This window comes from Gekko japonicus, unplaced genomic scaffold, assembly GCF_001447785.1.
Source record: "Gekko japonicus isolate JY-2015 unplaced genomic scaffold, Gekko_japonicus_V1.1 scaffold646, whole genome shotgun sequence".
Taxonomy (NCBI): domain Eukaryota; kingdom Metazoa; phylum Chordata; class Lepidosauria; order Squamata; family Gekkonidae; genus Gekko; species Gekko japonicus.
In genome coordinates, this window is record NW_015165253.1 from 144,853 (window position 1) to 169,396 (window position 24,544).

Sequence of the window (24,544 nt, forward strand, 5' to 3'; positions counted from 1 at the left end):
GACATGCTGAAGAGGTGGGATCTCCCAGTCCGCTCAGATAGGAAGTACAGTAAAAAAGGCACATGGTTTTGTTCACCACAGGAGTTGTGCATCAATCAGCAGCTTAAAGCTAACATGTCCATCCCCCCCTCCCCGAGGCCCTTCATTGCTGAGGCAAGAGACCCCCCTCAGTCTTGCAAACTCATCCCAAATAGGGCTGCCCTCTTCTGAGAGAGCAGAAAGCAGCGTCTGTTTTGATGGTCTGTTTTGATCCTCTCAAGGCCTCCCAAAGAACTTTGTGTGAGTCTTCCTGGGGCACCCCGACGATATGAGAAGTGAGGCTGAGTTCTCTAGCGCAAAAACCTGCCTGTGGGTTTGTGCCCCTTCAGATTTCAGAGGGAAGGCTCTGATTGTTGTATGTTTCTCCAAACAAAACAATCCCCTCCACAGGTCAGCAGGCAGGGTTCTAGCCGAGGCTTCTTCCCTGATGAGCTAGCTTTCTACATGCAGGGAACTTTTGAATGGAGTGGTGCTCAGTCATGGAACCCCCCCCACCTGCAGTCTGAAGTGGTACAGCCCAGATACAGTTTTGCCCTTCTGCAGTCTTAGATGGGGTGCCAGTCTCCTGCTATTTTTTTTTTTGAAGAAACAATTAGGTCCAATAATTCACAACCCTGATCGTCGGCTTCTCCTTCTATGAGCTGTCTTCTCAATACAGCAGTCCTCTCGAACCCAAGTCTCTCAGCAGGGTGCCTGCATACTGGTCAAAGGATTCCAGAAGAAATGGGGTCTTCCCAGCCAGAAATCAATGTCGGCCATGTTTTATCCAGTTTCTGATCATCCATTTCTGCCCCGAGCATCTCTGTACCACTAGTCGCAGCCCAAAATTAGCATCTTTAGACATTTCTACTTCTAGACACCGTCCCGTGTCTCGGCTGATGATCGGTCCATTCTGGGAAGGAGATAAAGAGTACAGAAATCTCAGAGATAGAGGGAAAAAAATAAATATGGAGATTATACTAAGAAATGAAGGCATTGCAGGATGTAGGAGCTGCCATCAAATCAGCTGGTAATCGCGCTGTTATATACTAAAAGAATCTGGGGAAGGGATTGTAAACTTGCCGATACAGACTAGCATCGAAATAGCTTGGCGCTGAAAAGAGATGGTATCCTAAGTGAAGACCTGATGCAGAATTATTTTATTTGTATTCTCCCCACTTCATTTACACCCACCCTGCCTTTCTTGCCAGTGGCCACCCAAAGTGGCTTACAGTTTTATCCCAACAACCCTGTGAAGTAGGTTAGCCTGAGAGGGTGTAACTGGTCCAAGGTCACCGTAGGCTTGCCAGCTCTGGGTTAAGAAATACCTGGGGGATGGAGCCTTGCAGGCCCGTAGCCAGGATTTTTTAAACTGGGGGCATTTAAATTTCTTAGGGGGCACTGGCTAATCGAATTAAAGGAGTACCCGGCCCCTTCCCTACAGCCGCTGCTCGGGGGCCCTGGGCTGGATGGGAAGTCGTGGGGCCTTGCCAGTAACTCAGGGGGCCTAGCCCCGAGATGCCCCCACTGTAGTTATGGGCCTGGAGCCTTAGAAGGGTGGGTTTGGGGAGGGGAAAGACCTCAGGGGTAGGGTTACCCGATATCCCTTGTTTTTAGAGGACATGCACTCTTTTGTGCGTGTGTGCGTGTGTGTGTGTGTTTGTCCTCTTTTGGTGTATAATGCCAGAGTCCACCTTCCAAAGCAGCTGTTTTTCTCCAGGGGAACTGACCTCTGTTGTTTACTGGATGTATTATATTACCCACAGTTCAGCGTTTCTCTAATCCATTTTACTGGATCATCTATATATTTATTACTCTGGATATATAAATCCACAGATGAGGCCCGTGTTTACACTAAACAGGTTTTTCTGCAAACTTGGGGGGGGGGCACCCAGTTTGCAGAAAAATCTGAAACGTTAAGAAAATACAACCCACTCATCCATCTATGGATCTCCCTTCCCCAAATGGAATCCATCCATCCATCCATCCATCCATCCATCCATCCATCCATCCACCCACCCATCTTGTTGTTGTCGTTGTTCAGTCGCACAGTCGAGTCCGACTCTTCGCGACCCCATGGACCAGCTCCCGCTAGGCCCTCCTGTCTTCTGCCGTCCTCTGAAGTTTGCTCAGTTTCATGTTCGTTGCATCTATGACACTGTCTAACCATCTCATCCTTTGCCGTCCCCGTCTTCTTTGACCTTCAATCTTTCCCAGCATCAGGGTCTTCTCCAGTGAGTGCTCCCTTCTCATTGGGTGGCCAAAGTATTTGAGCTTCAGTTTCATTATCTGGCCTTCCAGGGAACAGTCAGGGTTGATTTCTTTTAGGATTGACTGATCTGATCTTCTTGCAGTCCAAGGGACTCTCAAGAGTCTTCTCCAGCACCATAGTTCAACAAGAATCTATAATCTACCCATCCACAGATAAAGACAGACAAGCACAGACATACATAGATTCAGGTGGGTAGCCGTGTTGGTCTGAAGCAACAGAACAAGATTTGAGTCCGGTGGCACCTTTAAGAGGAATTGTGTTTAATTCTGGGTCTAAGCTTTCGTGTGTTCATGCAGACATTGAAACAGACTTCGCCAACCATTACACAAATGTAGAGAGAGGGAGGGGAGGTTAGTTGCCAGGAAAGGCTAATTAGAGTCAAGATGCATAAGTAACTGAGCAATAAGTACAGTGAAGATTGGATTATAGCAGTTTGGTAAGACCTGTGAACAGCAAATTAGCATACAGAGAGAATAAAGGAGTTAACAAACTGATGTGAAAACTAAGTTTGAGTCCAGTGGTACCACTACGACCAAACTTTTGCTGGTTCAAATGGTGCCAGTGGACTCATACTTAGTTCTCTCTCACACACACAGGCTGTTCCAGCCAGGTCGTATTACCTGTGTGAAATCCCACAGCCTCTGCGCAGGCCTCAAAGTGTCTTCACATTTTTTCAGCGTGGGAGTTCTTCCTTTCCCGTCATCTACGAGGCATTTTGAGTCAGGCAGAAATGCTGTCGATCCCAGAGGGCCTAATTGCAGGAGTCCTTCAGTGCTGTAACGAACAAGCTGGAACCACAAAACACACAAAAAACCACGTCAGGTAGGCAGCGATCGATTTCTAACACAAAAGGCGCCTCGGCTCGAGCTCAGCAGGTGGTCTCTGTTCTTTTATTTAAAAGAATTTTTGGGCTGTTCCCACCATTAACAGCTCTTTGCCCCCAGTAAACAGCCTCTTTCTAAGCCTCCACGGTTGGTCAGAAATATGAGGACATTGTGTAGTTACTTGGTGGTACCCTCTTCCCCCCACCAACTGCTATGGGGAAAGGATTTGTTGTTCACTCGCACAGTCGAGTCTGACTCTTCGCGACCCCATGGACCAGATCATGCCAGGCCTTCCGGTCTTCCGCCGTCCTCTGAAGTTGGCTCAACTTCATGTTCGTTGCATCGATGACACTGTCTAACCATCTCATTCTTTGCCGTCCCCGTCTTCTTTGACCTTCAATCTTTCCCAGCATCAGGGTCTTCTCCAGGGAGTGCTCCCTTCTCATTGGGTGGCCAAAGTATTTGAGCTTCAGTTTCATTATCTGGCCTTCCAGGGAACAGTCAGGGTTGATTTCTTTCAGGATTGACTGATTTGATCTTCTTGCAGTCCAAGGGACTCTCAAGAGTCTTCAGTCTTGGGTGGCCCTCCACGGCATAGCCCACAGCCAGTTATACTTTTTCTACATTCCTCTCCTGGTTTTTTGAGGGGGCATATTAGAGCAGGAAAACACCATGGGAAGAAGAAGAATGTCCTGTCATGTCACAACCAACTCATGGTGACCCTGATCATGGGGTTTTCATGGCAAGAAATGAGCAGAGGTGGTTCTAGGGTTGCCAGGTCTTATCTGGCTGCTGGTGGAGGGGTCCCTCTCCATGCCCGGGACTCTTTGGCATGCACACTTTGTGTGCTTGCCACAATGACATCACCTGGAAGTGATGTCATCGCACAGGACATGTTGTGGGGGGACGCTTTAGCGTTTGAGAAAAACTCTATGGTAACCATAGTAACTCTATGATTACCATAGGGTTTTTCTCAAATGCCAGAGTGTCCCCTGTGCAACGTGCCCTGCATGGTGACATCACCTCTGGGTGACATCATTGCACCGGGCATGTTGGTGCGGGCAGGGCTATTTGGGGATGGGGCTCCCCTGGCCAGCTGGGCGGTGGTGGATTGGGTCCCCAAAAGTGGGTAAACCCTACTACCGTTAGGGGAATGGCAACCCTAGGTGTTTGGCCATTGCCTTCCTCTGTATAGCAGTCCCTTGGTGGTCTCATCCAAGCATTGACCACGGCTGATGGGTTAAATATTCTCAATCTCTGTTCCACTTAAGCACCTCCCCTCCATGGCTGAGTCCTGAAAACAAAACAGGGAAACAATCACGGATCTCAGGGCGTCACATCTAGCGGCATCAGGGGTCAATTCGGGGGAATCGCGGTGGTTCGCCGTTCCCCCGGGTGAGGTGCGGGGGGCGGGGCACATGACAAAGCCCCGCCCCCTGCTTCTGGTCAGGGTAAAATGGCGATTTGACGCACCCTGTAAGTGCTCAGGGTGGACGGGTGTTCCTTACAGCAGTTTGGACTGTATTTTGGTCCAACGTGGCTTCCCCCAGGCAGGGGGAATGACTGGCAGGCATCAAGACCCAAGAGAGAGTTGAGATTGGTGTGATCAAGTCTCGGAGGAGGCTTGTATTACACTTTGATCCCCTCTCCCGAAGCGGGCGAGCGCATTCAGGGGGTGTGGCCTTATGACACACTTCCGGTGATGTCAGGGGTGTGGCATATGCTAATGAGTTATGCTAATGAGTTCCCCTAGCTCTTTTTCTACGAAACCACCTCTGAGCGGCATCCTTACTTGGGGCCTTTTTAAAATTTTTAAAGGAAGCTAGATATGAGAACGTTTCCGCATGCTGCTAGCGGTAAGCAGTAATGACTTAACACAACCAGAGCATAATATGCTAATATTTCCTGTCGGAGTCTAATGCCCTTTGGAGTTCCGTCTTTGTTCTCCTTCCCAAATGCCTCGATGGCTTGTCAGAAGCTGTTCTTAATAAAGAGGCCATCTGCAGAGCAAACTCTCTGCTGCGGGAGGCAGGGAAACTGAACTTGCCACGGGGATGCGCGAGAATTGTTTTTATATTCATGACACAGAGGAATGGGGGGGAGGCGGGATGGAGGAGTAGAAAGACTGAGATGGGGTGAAGGCAGCATCCTTGGGAAGGCAATGCTTCTCAGACTTCTTGCAATTGGGCCCTTTGCTGATGACAGAGTTGGAAGGGGCCAGACAGGCCATCTCGTTCAACCCCCTGCTTAATGCAGGATCAGCTTGGAGCATCCCCGACAAGTCTTTGTCCAGCTGCTGCTTCAAGACTGCCAGGGAGGGGGAGCTCACCTCCTCCCCAGGCAGCCCATTCCACTGTTGAACAACTCTGACAGTAAAAAAGTTTCTCCTAATATCCAGCTGGCACCTTCCCGCCCTAAATTTAAACCCATGATTGTGAGTCTTATCCTCTGCTGCTAACAGCTCCTGCCCTCCTCTCAGTGACAGCCATTTGAATACTTCAAGAGAGCAATGATGTACCCCCCTCAACCTCTTCTCCTCCCAGCTAAACCTTCCCAAGGCCCTCAGCCTTTCCTCATAGGGCTTGGTCTACAGGCCCCCGATCGTCCTTGTCGCTCTCCTCTGCACCTGCTCCATTCCATCCATATCCTCTTGGAATTGAGGCCTCCAGAACTGCACACAATGCTCCAGATGCAGCCTGACCAATGCAGTGTAAAGCGGGACGAAGACATCTTGCGATATGGATGTTATGCCTCTATAAATGTTCTCTCACAGGCTACCTGCTGCCCCAAACCAAGAATAAAATCCAAATAATACCTTTCATTGGTGGTGGCAGAAAGTGTTGTCAAGTCACAACCATCAGGGTATCAGAGACAGCTCTGACCTCTTGACAGCTTATACCTCCCGAATCTTGCTGGTCTCTAAGGAGCTACTGGACTCGAATCTAGCTCTTCTACCACAGACCAACATGGCTACCCTCTGAAACTACCCCATTATAATAGACTGCCACACCATCTCAATCCAAATTTGGAAAAAGAGATTCCACAAGCCGCTGTTGTTTTGTTCCAGTTGAAGCTCCCAGTTTTCAAGGGGGCTATCCTGTTCTGGGCTGCAGTGGCTCAGAGGTTAAGATGCTGAGCTGCAGACTAGAAGGTCTGTAGTTCAGCAGTTCGAGACCCCAGTGCCGCGTGACAGAGTGAGCTCCTGTCTCTGGCCCCAGCTCCTGCCAACCTAGCAGTTTGAAAGCAAGAAATTGCAAGTAGATAAATAGGTACCGCTTCGATGGGAAGATAACAGCGTTCTGTGTGCCTCGGCATCTAGTCATGCTGGCCACATGACCACGAAAATGTCTTCAGACAGCGCTGGCTCTTCGGCTTGGAAACGGAGATGAGCATCACCCCCTAGAGTCGGATTCGACTGGCTTTCGAGCAAGGGAAACCTTTACCTTTTTATCCTCTTCTATTTCTGGCTGGAGCTTTAGAGCACAGAATCTACTACGACTGCAGGTTACTCTTCTGCGAGTGATGTTGGGGACTCATCCCTATTTGCCATTTTTTGGGGATCAGTTCCCCCCCCCCCGCTGCGAATCACAAAATACCAAGCTTCATCAAAAGATGACATTAAAAAAAATATATCAACAGAACCTTTTTGCAGATAGCAAATGCGGAGATTGCTCGCATGTAGCCAAGTTAATTAATGATCACACAGCTGGAAAGCTTCTATCATCTCACCACAGTTTACAGAATTAATTCGGTGCGAGGGCTTCGGCTGCGCCAACCTCACTCAACAATGTGCAGGAAGAGGGGAGGAAAGGGGTTGACAGCGAGCGGAGATGCTTCAATCTGTCTCGCGTTCCGCAAGCAGAGAGATGCCCCTGTCTGCCACTGCGGATTCCCACCTCCCCCAAACTGATGTCAATTCAAAGGGAAGTGCTGCAACTCTGCAATCTCTGGTTCGGGGACTTGTTTTGCTCTGCGTCGCAGCACCAGAAAGTATTACACAATACATGTTGAGTGTCAACTATTCGTGTTTTTCTTTTTCTTTCTTTTTTTTTTTTTAAAGTCCTCTTCTCAGAGGATTTTTATCATCTGGGCCTGTGTTCACAGCATGAAGGTTTGGGGTTGTGACTTCATTGCCTTTGTCATTATCACTGTGTGTTTGTGGTGGGGGAAAGTGCCATCAAGTTGCGGCCAGTTTTTTGGCCCCCCTGTAGGGTTTTCCCAAGCAAGAGATGAACAGAGGTGGTTTGCTGTTGCCTGCCTCTGCGTAGCAACCCTGGAGTTCCTTGCTGGTCTCCAGGGCTATTTTTGGGCAGGAACGCACATGAACGGAGTTCTGGCTGGCTCCCGAGTAGGCCACACCCAACAGCAGAAACTCATTCGGATTGGCTACATTAGGGGTGTGTGGCCTAACATGCAAAGGAGTTCTTGCTACAAAAAAACCCTCTGGGTTTTGACAACAAACAAGGTAAACAGAATAAGGAGCAAAAGGTGGGTGTGGCTGGATGACCACACTTCTGGTAACAAGGGGGTGCGGCCTAATGTGCTAATAAAATGTGCTGTCAGGGGTGTGGCCTAATATGCTAATGAGTTTCTGGTGTTGGGTGTGGCCTATTATGATAATGAGTTCCTGCTGGGCTTTTTCTACAAAAAGAGCTCTGCAGTGGTTAAGTGTGTGGACTCTAATCTGGGAGAACCAGGTTTGATTCCCCGCTCCTCCACTTACAGCTGCTGGATGACCTTGGGTGAGTCACAGGTTCTCTGAGCTGTTCTCTCAAGGATAGTTCTGGGAAGAGCTCTCTCAGTCCCACCTACCTCAGAGGGTGTCTGTTGTGGGGAGGGGAAGGCAAAGGAGTTTGTAAGCCGCTCTGAGACTCCGAGTGAAGGGCGGGGTATAAATCCAATGATGTCTTCGTCTTCGTGTTTTTTCCCCCAGGGCTGGCCCTGCTTAGCTTCCGAGATCTAATGAGACTGGGCTAGCCTTGGCCATCCAGGTGAGGACGCAGCCATCCGTAGTATGTATTATCTGTTTGATGTATGTATCATCCTATTCTCGTTATATTGTTTTCTACTTTTGTAATACCTTTTTTCTGCATTGTTTCACATCTCACATCCCCTGCTGTGTGCTACGATTCAACTTTTGGTAATCCTAGTCCTATTGCATTGCTTATTAGATGTCTCACTCTATTGATTGCATCAGCTGATGCTGTGGAATCCACCTTGAGTCTCAGTGAGAAAGACGGAGTGTAAATACAGCAGATAAATAAAATAAAGAGATAGTGGCAGCAGTAATGAAGCATCTATACGGGGATTTCTTATACACTGACCCCCTGTCATCTCCTTGAGGCTTCCACCCAACAACTGTGCCACCAGAGGACATTCTTTTTAAAAGGCTGCTGTCATATAGGGACTCCTGCAGTTCTTCTTTTTTTGCCGTCAAGGCACAGCTGACTTATGACGACCCATGTAGAGTTTTCAAGGTAAGAGAAAAACAGAGGTAGTTTCCCATTGCCTGCCTCCATGTCATGACCTTAGTATTCCTTGGAGGTCTCCCATCCAAATACCAGCCAGGGACGACCCTGCTTAGCTTCTGAGATCTGATGAGGGTCCTTTCTGCATTTGCTGGCCATTCTGGATTTTCTTAGGGCGATTTCGCACTAGAGCTGCCTCGCGGTGCAGATGCCATTTGACCCGACACTATTTGTCAATTTCACACCTGAGGCTGCGGGGCTGCATTTGACCCATGGCTTCGCCCGATTTCCTCCGCAGTTTCGTGATCCTCAAAAACCAGGATCACGAAACTGTGGAGGAAATCGGGCGAAGCCGCGAGTCAAAATGCAGCCCCGGAGCTTCGGGTGTGAAATTGACATGTTTGTGTCGGGGCAAACGGCGGCTGCGCCGTGAGGCAGCTCTAGTGAGAAATAGCCCTCAGTGTTCGAGTTGAGGCAATTTAAGTCCGCACAAAATATCTGGGACAACAGCAGGCTGAAACCGTGCTGACCACTGAAGGGAGGTAATGTAATGCAGAACGGGGGAAAACCCAGAATAAAAAGAAGGTTGAACTCGATTTTAGTTCAGAAGGGGGGGGGACCTGGATGAAAAAGAAGGTTGAATTTGATTTTAGTGCAGAATTGCTTGGAGGACACCACAGTGAACATGGAGAGTACTGAAAGGGCCGAGATGGGACTAGCCTGGGCTATGCAAACGAATGCCTTTCCAGGTACTCCAGGGCTGGTGCTCGAACTCAAGAAAGAAGCTGGCCCCCACTGATATGAGGCCCCCACAATCACCTACCACCATCCAGACTATGTGGTGTGCCACAACCACAGAACAAGAGCTAGAAACACTTGCAGAGCCTGTCGTCTGAGTTGCCAGGGTTGGGTACCAGAAAATAACCTTTGTCCCTGGCAAAGAGGGAGAGCTGGAGTGGATGGCTCTACAGGAGAGAGGAAGAGAGCAGATAATGCTCTGCCTTTACTCAGCTGGATGTTACAACATGACCTTTCCAAATGATCAGAGCCTCTTGGTCTCCACCGTTCTCTGGCACAAAAAGGAAGAAAGCAAAACGAAATGTAGAGGAGCCTTCGTTAGAAAAGAGCAGGAAGGGAAGGCAGGAGGCCTCGTTATTCCTATGATTCAGTGAAGAATGCCTCCCTCAAATATAGGACAACCAAAACCATTTACCCCATTATGTGCTCATTTGGCACATGGCAGGGTACCGAAGACTGCACATGGCCCCTTCTGTTGGTCAAAAGGAAAGCAGCAGAACTAATTGGATGCTAAGTGACCTCTGTCAGCTCTGCACTAAACAGGATTCTTTGCAAAAGCCTCGTCTGAATCTCATTAAGCGGCGTGGGTCCCACCCCCCAAACCCAGATACACGAGCAATGAAATTCGCTACGATAAGTGCAAGAAACTTCCCCCCCAAAGTCAGTCTTTTGACGGGATCGCACAGGAGCGTCCTCAAGGAACGAGAGACAGTTCGACTCCGCCCGCGTTGCCAGACCTCCAATTTTAACATTCAAAGCGGCGTTCCAATCCAACCTAATAACATATCCAGCTAAACTGCAGGTAATTGTTTGACGAGTGATAAGGTCAGGATTATTTATGCATGAACGCATGAGTGACAATTCATTAATGTGCTTCCAATTTGGACGGCGCATCAGAAAGCACTAAAACAACATGAAAGGCTCGACGCCCGAGGTGGGGTGGGGGACCATCTGGGATTCTGACGCTATGCGACTTCCATGGGGGAAAAAAAAATAAGGCAGAGTGATAGAAGCTTGGAGATCTGCTTTAAAAACCTCAAGCTGTACAAAGAAGAAAAAAAATAATCAAATAGTTTGGGCTAAACACAGCTGAAAATTTCAGGCCAAAAACCCACCGTCTATTAAATCGGTGACTTAAAATTCAGGCCCAGTGTTAAATAGTGGGTTTTACATGACAGAGGCAAAGGCAGAGTGATTTCAAGAAGCAGCAGTTTATTGCATCTCAACAGGAATGCTTTACATGGGGCAACTGCCCTAACTGTATACACCTAAGCCACGCCCAGCCCCTATGCAATTGGTGAGTTCAAATGGCCTCCAGGCTCCAGATTGGCTGGCTGCCCTCAGGGGCCAATCCGCAGGCAGGTTCCGGGATCCTGCCTGCCTTTGTTCTGGGGCTTCAAGCTCCAACTAGATGGACTGCCCGGACAAGCCCAGACATGCCTCCCCACTCTCCATCTAGGTGGCCTGCCAGACAAGTCCAGACATGCCTCTTTATGCTGACTACTGCACCTGCATCAGTTAAGCCTGAGTGGAAGATTGCACTCATCTCTCCTTATATATAATTGAATAGTGGGTGCCAAAGTTCTAATTCTAAAATGCACTCGCTTAGTGTACGGCTGATGGCACTGCTCCTCAGCATATATCACCACCAATCAGAAGGCAAAGCCCAGGTCCCGCCCACACCACAACTGCTGCGACAACCTGGTCTTTTGCATATGGAAGCTGATTGGACTTCACTCCATTCCACACCTCAAACTCCCCCCCCCGCAAGGCAGTTGGAATGTCAGTTGCATATGGAACCTGCTGTATTCTGGTGGTGTGCAGGTCCCAGATTCATGTTCTAAAAGCAGACTGACACTGTTTGCCCAAAGCCAGAGCACTCTCCCAGAGCCTCTTTCTAGCTCTCGTTGTATTTATTTCCACAACGGGCCTTATTTCTAGTTTCTAGTCCAGACATAAGACCCAGAATGATAAACTAGGGTTGCCAGCTCCGGGTTGGGAAATACCTGGAGATTCGGGGGTTGGAGCCTGGGGAGGGCAGGGGAGGGACTTCACTGGGTATAATGCCATAGAGTTCACCTTCCAAAATGGCCATTTGCTCTGGGGGAACTGATCTTGGCCATCTGGAGATCCATTGTGATAGCAGGAGATCTCCATGTACCACCTGGAGGCTGGCAAGCCACATGATAAACCCAGGCTCAAATCCATGCTGATTCCTACAGGATTAAAAGTGTGGCTATAATACGGAGGGAAAGGCTCAGTATTTCTTGTGAATGAAGATCTAAATTCTTATATAGAGTGGAGAAAAGGGGGTCAGGACTCCAGTTTGATTTAATGGTTCAGAGTGTGGACTGTAATCTGGGAGAACCCAGTTTGAGCCCCCACTCCTCCACATGCAGCTGCTGGTGTGACCTTGGGTCAGTCACAGGCTCTCTCAGAGCTGTTTTGTCAAGAGCAGTTCTGGAAAGACCTCTCTCAGCCCCACCTACCTCACAGGGTGTCTGTTGTGGGGAGGGGAAGGAGATTGTAAACTGCTCTGAGACTCCTTCGGGTAGTGAAGGACGGGGTATAAATCCAATCTCTTCTTTTATTCTTCTTGTTCGGCAGGACTGGCATAAAGATTAGGCTTCTTGGGACAGGGCCTTGGAAGGACTCGCTCTTTACCAGCTGTAATGATTACTACCTGTATTTATATATAACAGAGATGGTAGATAGTTCTCAAATCGAGTCAATATCACCTAATCTGGCTTTAACTGATTCTGTTCCCTTAAACGACACCTTAAATTAAACACTGTTAATATAGAAACTGCCCAGACCTACATGGCCCAGTCTAGCCTGATCTTGTCGTTTCTCAAAAGCTAAGCGAGGTCAACCGTGGTAGTATTTGGATGGGAGACCAGCAAGGAAGTCTGGGGTCACTACAGAGAGGCAGTCGATGGGAAACCACCTCTGTATGTCTGCCCAGACCTGGATGACACAGGCTGGCCTGATCTCTTCAGATCATGGAAGCTAAACAGGGCCAGCCCTGGTTAGTGTTTGGGTGGGAGACCACCGAGGAACACCAGGATCATGACGCAGAGACAGGCAACGGCAAATTACCTCTGAACGTCTGTTGCCTTCAGAACCCTCTGGAGTCACCATATGCTGGCTGCTACTTAAAGACACTTTCCACCAGCAGTATAGAGACTGTACAGAGCTACCAAATGTCCTCAGCCTGGACTGGAATTGTGTTTCTTGTGTGATGCTTTTTGGATGGACTTGGAGTGTGTGGGGGGGTGTCTGTATTTTGGTGAGAGAATGGAGGACATGGACTGCATAGAGCTTCCCAGAGATGGGACCATGCTGTCGCTCAACACCCCAGTTATAAAATTAAGTCAATTGCCTGCTTTCGTCTCCCCAAGATTGGACCTTAACAGGTCCAGCCTGTGGGCTGAGAAGATCTGTTGGTGCAGGAGAGGCTGTGTGGTAGGCAGTTCCAGTTGCACAGCGGCCGCTGCTGATCTGGGCTGGGTTGCATAGAGGCCAACAATGCCAGGCTAGGCCAAGTTGTGCAGGTAGTGAGTTTCTGGTAGTTGCTGCTGGGCCGGTCCCTGTTAAATCATCAGGAGAGATAACCGGGGGGGGGGGAGGGCTTTCCAGGGCTATTTCAGCCTTCCAGTCCACTTCTCTTCCCCCCTTCTTGCTCCTGATTTACAGGAACCAAGGCTTGGAGGATTGGCAATATTGTGGTTGCTTAGCAACACCCAACAGCCACTGAGAGTCCAGTGGGCATTCTTTTTGTAAAGCTACAGGAATGGTCTCTGTTATTTTGGGGAGTCCTAATTCTACAATGAGTTTCTCTGGGCCTTCCTTAAGGTTTGTAGTGAAGTCCTCCCAGTCCATCCCTAGCTCCATTTTGCAGCTCTAGTGATCATATCCTCTCTGGTGGAGATAGGTATATTGATTCCTCTAGCTTGTCATTAGAATGGGTTTTTTTGTGGAGGGGGAAATTTTGCTTGAAAGTATGAACACGCAGGGGTTTTTCCTGGGGGAACGCACTGGAATGGAGTTCCAGAACCTCTTCAACAAAATGTGTTTAAAAATGTTTAAATGTTCATGAGTTTCCAGTAAATAGATTGAAAACTTCATTTCCCTCGTGAGAGTTCCAGCATGTCTTTTTCAAAAAGAAAAAAAAAAGGAGACAGCCCTGTGAATACATGAAGCTGCCTTACACTGGATCAGGCCCTTGGTCTATCAAGGTCCGTCTTGTCTTCTCCAGGGGCTCAGGTCGAGGTCTTTTACACCTGCACTCCATGGCATTCAGAAAGTCAAAGCCTGTTATGTAGCTAAATAAGACACTAAGGCTGCAGTTGTAAGAACGGTTTCATGGGAGTAGGCCCCCACTGAATAAAATGGGACTTTCTTCTGAACAATTCTTCTTAGGATGGTTCTGCACATATATATATTTACCCATGTATTTTGCAAAATTCATACCTTGCCTTTCTGTCCTCATCAAGGCCACCAACATACTTAATAAGAATCACATCATAAAACCCAGGGCTTTTTTTTGTAGAAAAAGCCCAGGAGGAACTCATTAGAAGGAACTCATTAGCATATTAGGCCACACCCCTGAAAGCAGAGCTCATTCGCATATTAGGCTGCACCCCCATGTTACCAGAAGTGTGGTCATCCAGCCACACCCACCTTTTGCTTCTTATTCTGTTTACCTTGTTTGTTGTCAAAACCCAGGGCTTTTTGCATGTTAGGCCACACACCCCTAATTGTAGCCAGTCTGAATGGGTTTCTGCTGTTGGGTGTGGCCTATTATGCTAATGAGTTCCTGCTAGGCTTGGCCAACTTGGGAGCCAGCCGGAACTCCGTTCCTGTGTGTTCCTGCCCAAAAATAGCCCTGATAAAACCATTAAAACCAATATCATTAAAACAATCAAAGCCAGAGCTAAAACACACACACAGACATAAAAACATCAATTAAAATGTTGGTCTGGAAGGAGGGATCACTGAAGGAGTGTCAAATGAAACCAAAAAAAAATGTCTTCCCTCGCTGGCAGAAGATGGCAACAGAAGGGGCTCTCTCTTCTTGGGGAAAGAGCTAAATGAAGAAAGAGTTAAATGATTAAATGACAGTTTTGGGGGTTTTTTAGGTGGCAAAAAATGGGGGGTTTTGGGGGGAAGACCACTCAGGAAGAGCACATTCAGGTCCATTTTGATGCACCAGACAGTGAGCTGATCAAACCCGATAGAGAAATTTGATGGTAAGAAAGTGTGTCAGATTTTATTAGCAGAAAAAAAATGCATTTATGATCTAAAAAGGAATGAAAGAATTTTACTGTCTGCTGAAAGTACAGGTTACTTTCTTTTCCTTTCGCACACAATTAGCTACCGCATGAGTAGCTGAAATGTTTTGACTGCTCATGGAAATGGAACAACCATGCGTTCCATTAGCATTTCCTTTGCACGTGAAATGTGTCATGCTGTTCTCTCGCTTTTCCGACGAAAGAAACACCGCACATGCTTCCAGCACCCGTTCGCAGCATCAAATGTAAGGTAAGAGAACAACCGATTTGTTCAATGCAAGATCCACTGGCAAAGGCGGTGAAGCTTGGGCACACAGAATGAGAGGCCAACTCAAGATAAAACAAAGTTCTTCTTCATAGTATAACTTGTGGAACTCACTACCAAAGGAGGCAATGACGGCCAGTAGCCAGTGTGTTGTGCCATCGGGTCGCTTCTGACATATGGCGACCGTATGAATAAATGACCTCCAGAACATCCAGGGCTATTTTTGGGCAGGAACGCACAGGAACGGAGTTCCGGCTGGCTCCCGAGTTGGCCATGCCCAGCAGGAACTCATTAGCATAATAAGCCACACCCAACAGCTACATTAGGGGTGTGTGGCCTAACATGCAAAGGAGTTCCTGCCACAAAAAAGGCCCTGGGTTTTGACAACAACCAAGGTAAACAGAATAAGAAGCAAAAGGTGGGTGTGGCTGGATGAGCACACTTCTGGTAACATGGGGGTGTGGCCTAATAGGCTAATAAGCTGTGCTGTCAGGGGTGTGGCCTAGCATGCTAATGCGTTTCTGCTGTTGGGTGTGGCCTGTTATGCTAATGAGTTCCTGTTGGGCTTTTTCTACCAAAAGAGCTCTGAGAACATCCCATTGTTAACAGCCTCGCTCAGGTCTTGCAAGCTGAAGGCCTTGGCTTCCTTTATCGAGCCATTAGCTTAGAAGGCTTCAAAAGAGGATTGGCCAAATACACGATGGAGAGGTCCATCAATGGCTAATAGCCATTCTAGCCCAATGGAACCTCCATGTTCAGAGGCGAGTAAGCCTGTGAGTAGAGACAATGGGGGAGTTGTCCTTTCCATGCCCTACTTTTAGATCTTTCAGAGATATCTAGTTAGCCACTGTGGGAAACAGAATGCTAGTTTAGATGGACCACTGGAGTGATCCTGCAAGACTCATATCACTTCTCGGCTTTTTCTCTCTCTCCATCCAACCCTTAGCTTAAGGTCTGGGTGATTTTGCACTAGACTTTCAATCCTGGTTCAACCCTATCCCCAAACTTACATTCTACACTACACTTGAGTTCACCCCTGTAATTATCTCGGGGTATTTTTTGTTTTCACCTTACATTGAGGTCACCCCGGTTTCACCCCACATTTGTCCCGGAATAAACAGATGTTGTTATAACCAGGGATGAATGCAAAGTATTGTGCCATGAGTTGAACTCTGATAAAACCAGGGATGAGATCCAAGTGTGGAAAGGACCTTTGTTCTCATCTGGAATGGAAACGAATCCTAAGAAATTAAAAGGGACTCTGCCTAAATTTCAGCTCAGGGAGGTGTCCCGAGCTTGGTCACATCAGCTCAAGGACTGCACAGATCCCAAAGTTTGTGGCAAATGCCCCCATGAGCTAGCTCTGGGATTGTGCAGCTCTTTGGTGTCTTAAAACATCAGTCTTGTAACGTCTTCAGCACAACATGACCGTAGGTGCAAATCTGTGTTTGATTCAGAAAGCTCATCTGTCTTTTTTCTTGTCTAGATCAAGTAAGGAATAATACATCATGTACTCTTATCTACCTGGGAGGACATTCCATGACATGGATAAAGAATTGCCTTGTCATCCTCCTCGGCTCCTTGGTCCAAGCAGTAGCCACTGGCTTTGCTGTTGCGTACCTGAAATTGAAACCAGGAGAGGTTAAGAAAGGCAGCGGTTTTCCTTATATGAGGGATCATTCCCATGAGTGTAGCTCACGTTCCAGTGCCCCCAGTGGATCAGTTTAAACGTGCAGTTGGATAAAGTGTTCCCCCCGGAAAAGTGCTCCGCTATGGCAATGGCTTCCGACACCAACATCATGCACTGTTGTTCACTAAATAAAGTTCTGCAATGGAGGAATTGCATGGCAACATTATGGTTATATCCCTGAACAAAGTCAGGTGGGCCAAGGTAGCAAATCCAAATGATGTCACAAGATATCCCTTCTGTATGATCAGGTGCATCGGATTCAGACAGAAGGGGGACAAATGTTTTGAGAAGGGGGTGCATTTGGAACGGGTCAAAACTCCCTTGAAAACAGTCCTTTTTCTCCAAGGCATCCTGGTCCTCGACCAGGGCCAGAGCTTTTTCGGTCCTGGCCCCAACCTGGTGGAGCTCGCTGCCAAAGGACATCAGGGCCTGCGGGATCTCATGCAATTCTGCAGGGCCTGTAAGGCAGAGATGTTCCTCCAGGCATTTGGTTGAGGACAGTGACGGTTAGCATCATGGCTGGCACCCTGCCCTGCCCACCTGGACCCTTCTTCTGTATAGAACTTATTCCCCCCTACCAGATATGGTAGGAAGCTACAAAATCTCGCCATCTGTTTTTAATTATAGTATGCTATTGGACTGGTTTTTCTGTCTTTTATGTTTTTAGAACTCTTGTACATCGTCTAGAGCCCCACAGTCTGTGGGGAAAGGCAATTAATAAATGGAAATAAATAAATAACTAAATATCACATGCATTCCATCAACACTCTTGGAGGCAGATCGATCTGAGAGACACTGACTGGCCCCCAAGTCACCTGGTGAGTTACACTGCAGAGTGGGGATCTGAACCCAGGCCTCCCCGATCCTAGTTCGACACTCTCATGTATCATTTTTGTCCTGCTCTTCTTCCAAGGAGCTTGGGGCAGCATGCGTGGTTCTCCTTTCCCCATTTTGTCCCCACGACCACCCTGTGAAGTAGGTCAGGAGGAGAGTGTGTGACTGGCCCAAAGTCACCTTGTGAGCGTCACACCAGAGTAGGGCGGCCAACCTCCAGGTGCGAAGCTGCGGATGTGCTATTGATAGAAGTGGAGAAGTTATGTGGCTTTGACTGGTAAGAACATAAGAACATAAGAGACGCCAATGCTGGATCGGGCCAAAGGCCCATCTAGTCCAACACTCTGTATCACACAGTGGCCAGAAATACCAGGTGCCATCAGGAGGTCCACCAGTGGGGCCAAGAGGAGGGATTGCCACATAGAACTTTGAACGGATGAAGAAGTTGTCAACTGGAGGTTCAGAGTGACTCTACGGACAGTTATTTGACCTGAGCACTTTGTTCATCATAGAGGAATCACGTGTATTGTAGAATTCTTTGGTATCTATCAATATTAAAAATCTTTACAGTAAATACATAGAAATGTCCATAAAATAATATCTTAGTAATTATTTCACAGTTGTTTGTATAGTTTGTATTCGTTGTTCAGCCTCCAGGTGCTGCCTGGTGATCTCCTGCTATTGTACCCGATTTCCAGATGATGAACAAGAAGAAGAGGAGGAGGAGGAGATTGGATTTATACCCCACCCTTCACTACCCAAGGGAGTCTCAGGGTGGCTTACAAACTCCTTCCCTTTCCCTTCCCCTCCCCACAACAGACACCCTGTGAGGTAGGTGGGGCTGAGAGAGCTCTTGACAGAAACTGTTCTTTTCCAAGAACAGCTCTGACAGAACTATGGCTTGCCCAAGGTCATCCAGTAGCTGCAAGTGGAGGAGGGGGGAATCAAACCCGGTTCTCCAAGATTAGAGTCCGCGCACTTAACCACTACACCAAACAGAGACCAATTCTCCTGGAGAAAAATGGCTGCTTTGGAGGGTGGACTCTGTGGCATTGGACCCAGCTGAGATCCCCCCCTCCCCTCCCCACCAAATCTCCAAGTATTTCCCAACCCGGAGCTGGCAACCCTTTGCCAGAGTGGAAATCTTTCGTAAATCCTGGTCTGACGCAATAACCACTATTCCGTGCCAGCCGTCACCTGGCTTCCACTCAACCTACTTGAAATCTGGTCCGCTGGCACTTATTAAAGCAAATAGGCAGGGAAACACTGTGGTGGTGCTACTCTGAGAGAAAAACACACTCTTTAAAACTCTTTCACCCATCCTGACACTCCATTAATCCTTCTTTTGGGCATCTGAGGGGCTTAATACAGCTTTCTCTTCTGCCAAGGCACACACGGATTATCCTCACCGGCAGCAATTTTAAAAGGGCCGATAACTTGAAGCAGATTTTCTTTGCGAAGGGAATGACATGAAAGATGATGAAGTCGAAATATGCACTGTAAACAGCCCAGTCCAAATGCTGCTCTCAGTAACACTGATGAGAAATCTGAATTCAATCTATTGGCTGCCATCCATCACTTTGGGAGCATCGCCCAGAGATAAGCATGCATAACTCTGCACAAGGGTACAGCGAGAAGCAGAGCCGCTCAGGGTAAGGTTTGCAATGGCAGGGACTGGGACCATATGCGCAGCTGAGTCCTGATTGAAAATCCTGCTCCGTTCAGTGGGACTCACTGGCAAGCAAGTGTGCATCGGATCCTTTGTGTATTCATATCTCCGCATGTGTCATGTTGCATAGAGATTGTTCTGTATGCTCATGCACCTTTTTGCATGTGCTTCAGCGAGGAGGGTGGGATATAAATTAAATAAACAAACAATTTAAAAAATGCATGGAAGCACCAGTCGTATTGTGGCCGCTGATGCCCCACAGTGGCAAGAGGGCCTCTGGGTTGCAGATCCCCCTGTATTTCCCTTGCCCCAGGCCCTGGGGTGGCCATTTTCCACTCTGCACCAACTAGGGTTCCCAGCTCTGGGTCAGGGAATTTGGGGGGTGGAGCCTAGGGAGGGTGGGGTTTGGGGGAGAAAGGATCTCAGCACAGAGTCCACCCTCCAAAGTGGACATTTTCTCCAAAGAAACTGATCCCTGTAGCTTGGAAAGCAGTTGTAAAATCAGGAGATCTCCAGGCCTCACCTGGAGGTTGGCAACCCTCACGCCAACAGGGGAGCTCCTTCAGAGGGCTTTTTAAGACAGCATTTTGGCATATTGATATACCGTTAATATGTCAATCAATATGTCAATTTCCTATTATTATTATTTTAAAGAAAAGAACAACCCTCAAAAAGCACACTGGTGGTACATGGCCACCATGGGGACTGGAGGAAGGGGGACATCAGCTGTCCTGTGGGAGACCGGTGGGAAAATCTGGGCTTTTCTTGCCCACAGAGGCAGCCAGCCCAGCTTTGCAGCGATCTTTTCCCCAGATATTTCCAAAGATTGAAGAAAATAAAAGAAAAAAACGTGGAAAGCCCGGGTGGTACCCAGAAGCACCACAGTGCTGCGGGGAAGTGGAGGGGACAGACTGCTCCCCAAAAGTATCCAAGCCATGCCGAATACCACATGTGTGTAAGTGACCTAGAGCCCTGCATTGAATCTATGGGCTGCAGTCTACAAGCTGCACGTCCTGAGCACAGCAGGGAGGTCATTTTTTTCCTTGCTGAGCCAGTCCATAGTTGCCTTTAGGATGCAGATCACTGGACAGAGCTCTTTAAGTTCAGCTGATTTGTTCTTATGTATGGATGTGCCGTCAAGTCACTACCGATTTAAGGTGACCCCGGCAAAGGGCTTTCAAGGCAAGTGAGAAGCAAAGGTGGTGTGCCGTTTGGCTTTCCTCTGCAGAGCCTTGCTTGGTGGTCTCCCATGCAAGTCATAATAAGAACATAAGAACATAAGAGACGCCAATGTTGGATCAGGCCAAAGGTCCATCCAGCCCAACACTCTGTGTCACACAGTGGCCAGAAATACCAGGTGCCATCAGGAGGTCCACCAGTGGGGCCAGGACATTAGAAGCCCTCCCACTGTCGACCCCCCCCCCAAGCACCAAGAAGACAGAGCATCACTTGCCCCAGAACCCCTATCTATACCTTGTGGCTAATAGCCACTGATGGACCTCTTAAAGGCCATCCAGCCCAGCTCCTTGTTCAGTGCGAGAAATCCAAAGCTGAACTACACCTGATAGGTACCTGCCACTGCTGCCAACCACACTTCCTCAGCTACCTAGCCAGGTGGACAGGGCAGCAGTGACAGGCGAGGCCTGAAGAACAGTGGTTGCTTCTAGGGTTGCCAGAGCTGGGTCGGAAAACCTGGAGATTTTGGGGGTGGAGCCTGAGGAGGGCGGGGTTTGGGGAAGGGAGGGACCTCAATGTGCAGAGCTCCAGCAGTAAAGAGCCCAGGGGGCGGGCACATGCAACAAGCCCCACCCCCTGCTCCCAGCAGCCCTCAGTCAGAGCAAGAAGCAGCCAGGTAAGTTGCAGAGCCTCCCCCACACCCACCCCCAGCTCAAAACAGTCCAGCTGCACCTTTAAGACCAAGGTTTATTCAGGCACAAGCTCTCCCTCCTCTGCGAGGACAGATCTGCACATTCCCCCCCCCAATAGCTAGCAATTCAAAACAGTCCAGTGGAGCCTGAGCGGTGGGTGTTGCCTTCTGACACACTTCCGGTGATGTCAGGGGGTGTGGCATATGCAAATGAGTTCTGCTAATGAGTTCTGCTAATGAGCTCCTGCAGCTCTTTTTCTACGAAATGACCCCTGCCGTAGCGTCTACCTCCCACCATGGCCCTTTTCTCAAAGAGAACTGATCTCTGTTGCCTGGAGATCAGCTGTTAATCCCAGGGGACCTCCATCCACTACCTGGAGACTGCCAACCCTATGTTGCTCCTGATCCTTGTCACTGTGACCCGTTTGCTGGCTGACCTGAGTGGGTGGGTTTTAATCTGGGAGTAGTGGGCGCTCTGGATGTGACAGTGGGGAAGGAGGAGCTGCCTTCCCCAAAGTGTTTATCTTCTGGCTCTCTGGGTGGAGACCAGGGTTGCCAGGCCACAGTTGGCAACTCCCAGGAGGAAACGGGGTGGGGGCAGAGTCTCGTGCAATGTTCCCTCTAAGCTGTGGAGTCTTGTGAGCAAAAATTCTACTTTGTGAGCTCCTGGCATTAAAGTTGTGAGCGAGCAATTTGGCTACTCCATAAATTAATTTGTTCTGGAGCCATCCTTTCTGAGCTAAGACAAAAATGTGTGAGCCGGAGGCTAAAAAACTATGAGCTAGCTCACACTAACTCAGCTTAGAGGGAACACTGGTCTCGTGTGCAGGCATGTCACTGCTAGCTAGAACTGGAAATGATGTGGAGGATTTGCTAGCCTTTTGCAAAAATCCTTTGGTTTTACCCTCTCCATTTCCCCCTCCAGGTGGGTAGAAGGGAGTATAAATGCTATGTAGCCCTAAACTGCTCTAAAACGAAAACTTCATGATACTATCCAATGTCTTAAAGACAATAAATTTAACAATCAATGTTACAACATAAACATACAGCAAAAAAAAAATTGTAAATGAAACCCGGCTCACAGCTTAGGTGGGGCCTGGAGAGATCTCCTGGAATTACAACTGACCTCCAGACAGAGATCGGTTTCCCCGGAGATAACGCCTGCTTTGGAGGGTGGACTCCCAGGCATGCTGCGCTGTCGAGGCCCTTTCCCTCCCCAAGCCCCCCCCCAGGCTCCAACCCACCAAATCTCCAGGAATTTCCCAACCTGGAGTTGGCAGCCCTGTGTGCATTAAGTGCTCTGAAGTCACTTCTGACTTATGGTGACCCTATGAATCAATGACCTCCAAAATGTCTTATCGTTAACCGCCTTGCTCAGGTCTTGGGAACCGAGGGCCCTCGTGGCGCCCTTGATGGAGTCAATCCATCTGTCGCTGGATCGTCCTCTTTTCCTTCTGCCTTCAGTTTTTCCTAGCATTATCGTCTCTTCCAGTGACTTTTGTCTACTATGGCCGAGTTCAGACTGGCAGTTTGGCCCGGCAGCCAAATGTTTCAGTAGGGGTTCAGTACTGGGTTAAAGGGGCGGGTTCACACAGGCACATCTGTCAGGCGTCCCCCAGCTGTACACAAGCCGTTTTGTGCCGCTTCCCTCCCGAGTTTAAAAGATACCAGGTGAAAGTGGTAGCAAACCGTGTGTAGAGCGGGTCGATTCCCGTTCCCTGAGTGTGAACGCAAGTGCTGCTAAGGTGGGAACAACCCGCAGTAATTGATAATAGGCACTGGCTGTTTCCACAGGCAGGCACCGTCAGGGCCTGCGCGATCATGCCCTATTTGTTGCTGCTGCGCCCATGCGCATGGGCGCATGCAGCCCAGCATGGAAACAGCCGCTAACAGCCCGCCAGGGCGGCCCAACAGTGTGAACGCTCCATTGCGATTCCTCCACGGTATCCTCCCACTTCATTCGCTGCGGTGTGAATGGGAGTACCGCAACCAAGCCGTTCCGGGTCTGTTCCGGTTTTTCTTTGCCACGACCCCCTAGTGCTTCAAATTGCCAGTCTGAATGTGGCCTCCTAATGTGACTAAAATATGATAGCCTCAATGTAGTCATTTTAGATTCAAGGGAGCTTGATTTGCTCAGGAACCCATCTACCTGTCTTTTTGGCGGTCCGCAGTATCTGTAAAACTCTGTAGCGGTCGCCTGACATCCCTAGCTGAGACAGCAGGAGAACAACCTAATGGAAGGGAACTGACATCAACAGCACCTTCCTGATGGATCCAGGCCGTCAGCCGCGTCGGTCTGAAGCAGCAGAACAAATTTAGAGTCCAGCGGCACCTTTAAGACCAGCAGAGGTCATTTCAGGGGGGATCGCGGGGGATCGCAGTTCCCTCGGGTGAGGTATGGGAGGCGGGGCACATGACGAAGCCCCGCCCCCTGCTTCCGGCCGCCCTGCTTCCGGCCCTCATTCAGCCAGGAGGAGGCAGGAGAAGAGGGAGGGTAAGTTGCTTCCTCCCTGCCTCTCCCCACCCCTGCCTGCCTGGGGCCAGGGAGGGCCTTCGCGGGGCTTCCTTGCACTCCTGCCGGCATTGCAGGTCCACCGCCGGGCCCCTCATGGGGCTCGGCAGTGGAGCTGCAAGGCTGCCGGCGGCCGTTGGGGGCGGGGTGTGTGTCCTCATGACACACGTCCGGTGATGTCAGGGGGTGTGGCCTTATGACACACTTCCGGTGATGTCAGGGGGTGTGGCATATGCTAATAAGTTATGCTAATGAGTTCCCCTAGCTCTTTTTCTACGAAACGACCCCTGAAGACCAGCAAAGGTTTACTCAAGGGATGAGCTTTGGTGTGCACACACACTTTTTCAGATACAATGGAATGGGAGGTAAGGTTAAGGAAGGCACCTGGAGGTGGTGTTGTGTGTCAAGCAGGCCTGGCACGTGAGGAGAGCAGCGTGAGCCTCAGTCCCATGTTTGCTGCTTACGCCAACCGAGAGACGTTATACTCTCCCAGGTCAAACACGGCTGAATGGTGAGCCCCTTTGAAGGACGTCTCGGGACCCCCCTCAGCCTCCCCACCTGCCCGGTTAGTGTAATAGATTCTGTCAAACAGTGCACTGCACACTGAGCTAACCCAGCACGTAATGCCAAGCTGCTGCCAAATACAGTCTGCCGACAGTTAAGCGGCATTCTTCAGAGTGCTGAGGGATGATGGCAATTTTACGACTCAGCCTTAAAAACTGCGAAGGAAATATATTTTTACAACTATTTCAATATGGTTTATTCCTGCCTCGATGTAGTGACTTGTCCCCCTCGCGGAAACCTGGCAGACGATGCCTGGGTGGTCATGAGGGAAACAACTCGGAAGATGAACTAACAAAGAGACTTGAGGGCTACCGCTGCGCTTGATCCTAACCCACCTGCATGTTTGTGAGCATCCACTCTGAACGCTTATACATGCTTGGCAGGAGGGGTGCCAGCCTCCAGGTTAGACCATGGTGAGGTCCCTCCAGTGAAGAACATAAGAAGAACCCTGCTGGATCAGACCAGTGGA

At 49.0% G+C, this 24,544-nt stretch overlaps 1 protein-coding gene across 1 annotated transcript in view; it reads right to left on the reverse strand.

Moving 5' to 3' along the window:
- Window positions 1–599: 599 nt before the first annotated feature.
- Window positions 600–24,544, reverse strand: part of LOC107109505 (polypeptide N-acetylgalactosaminyltransferase 9) — a 31,592-nt gene continuing 7,647 nt past the window's right edge. Inside the window, exons 3-5 of the mRNA XM_015410152.1 lie at window positions 16,464–16,559; window positions 2,911–3,078; window positions 600–931 (exon numbers count right to left, since the gene is read on the reverse strand). Coding sequence (XP_015265638.1) covers window positions 785–931; window positions 2,911–3,078; window positions 16,464–16,559 — 411 coding nt within the window. The 3' untranslated portion in view covers window positions 600–784. The remainder of the gene's footprint in view (window positions 932–2,910; window positions 3,079–16,463; window positions 16,560–24,544) is intronic.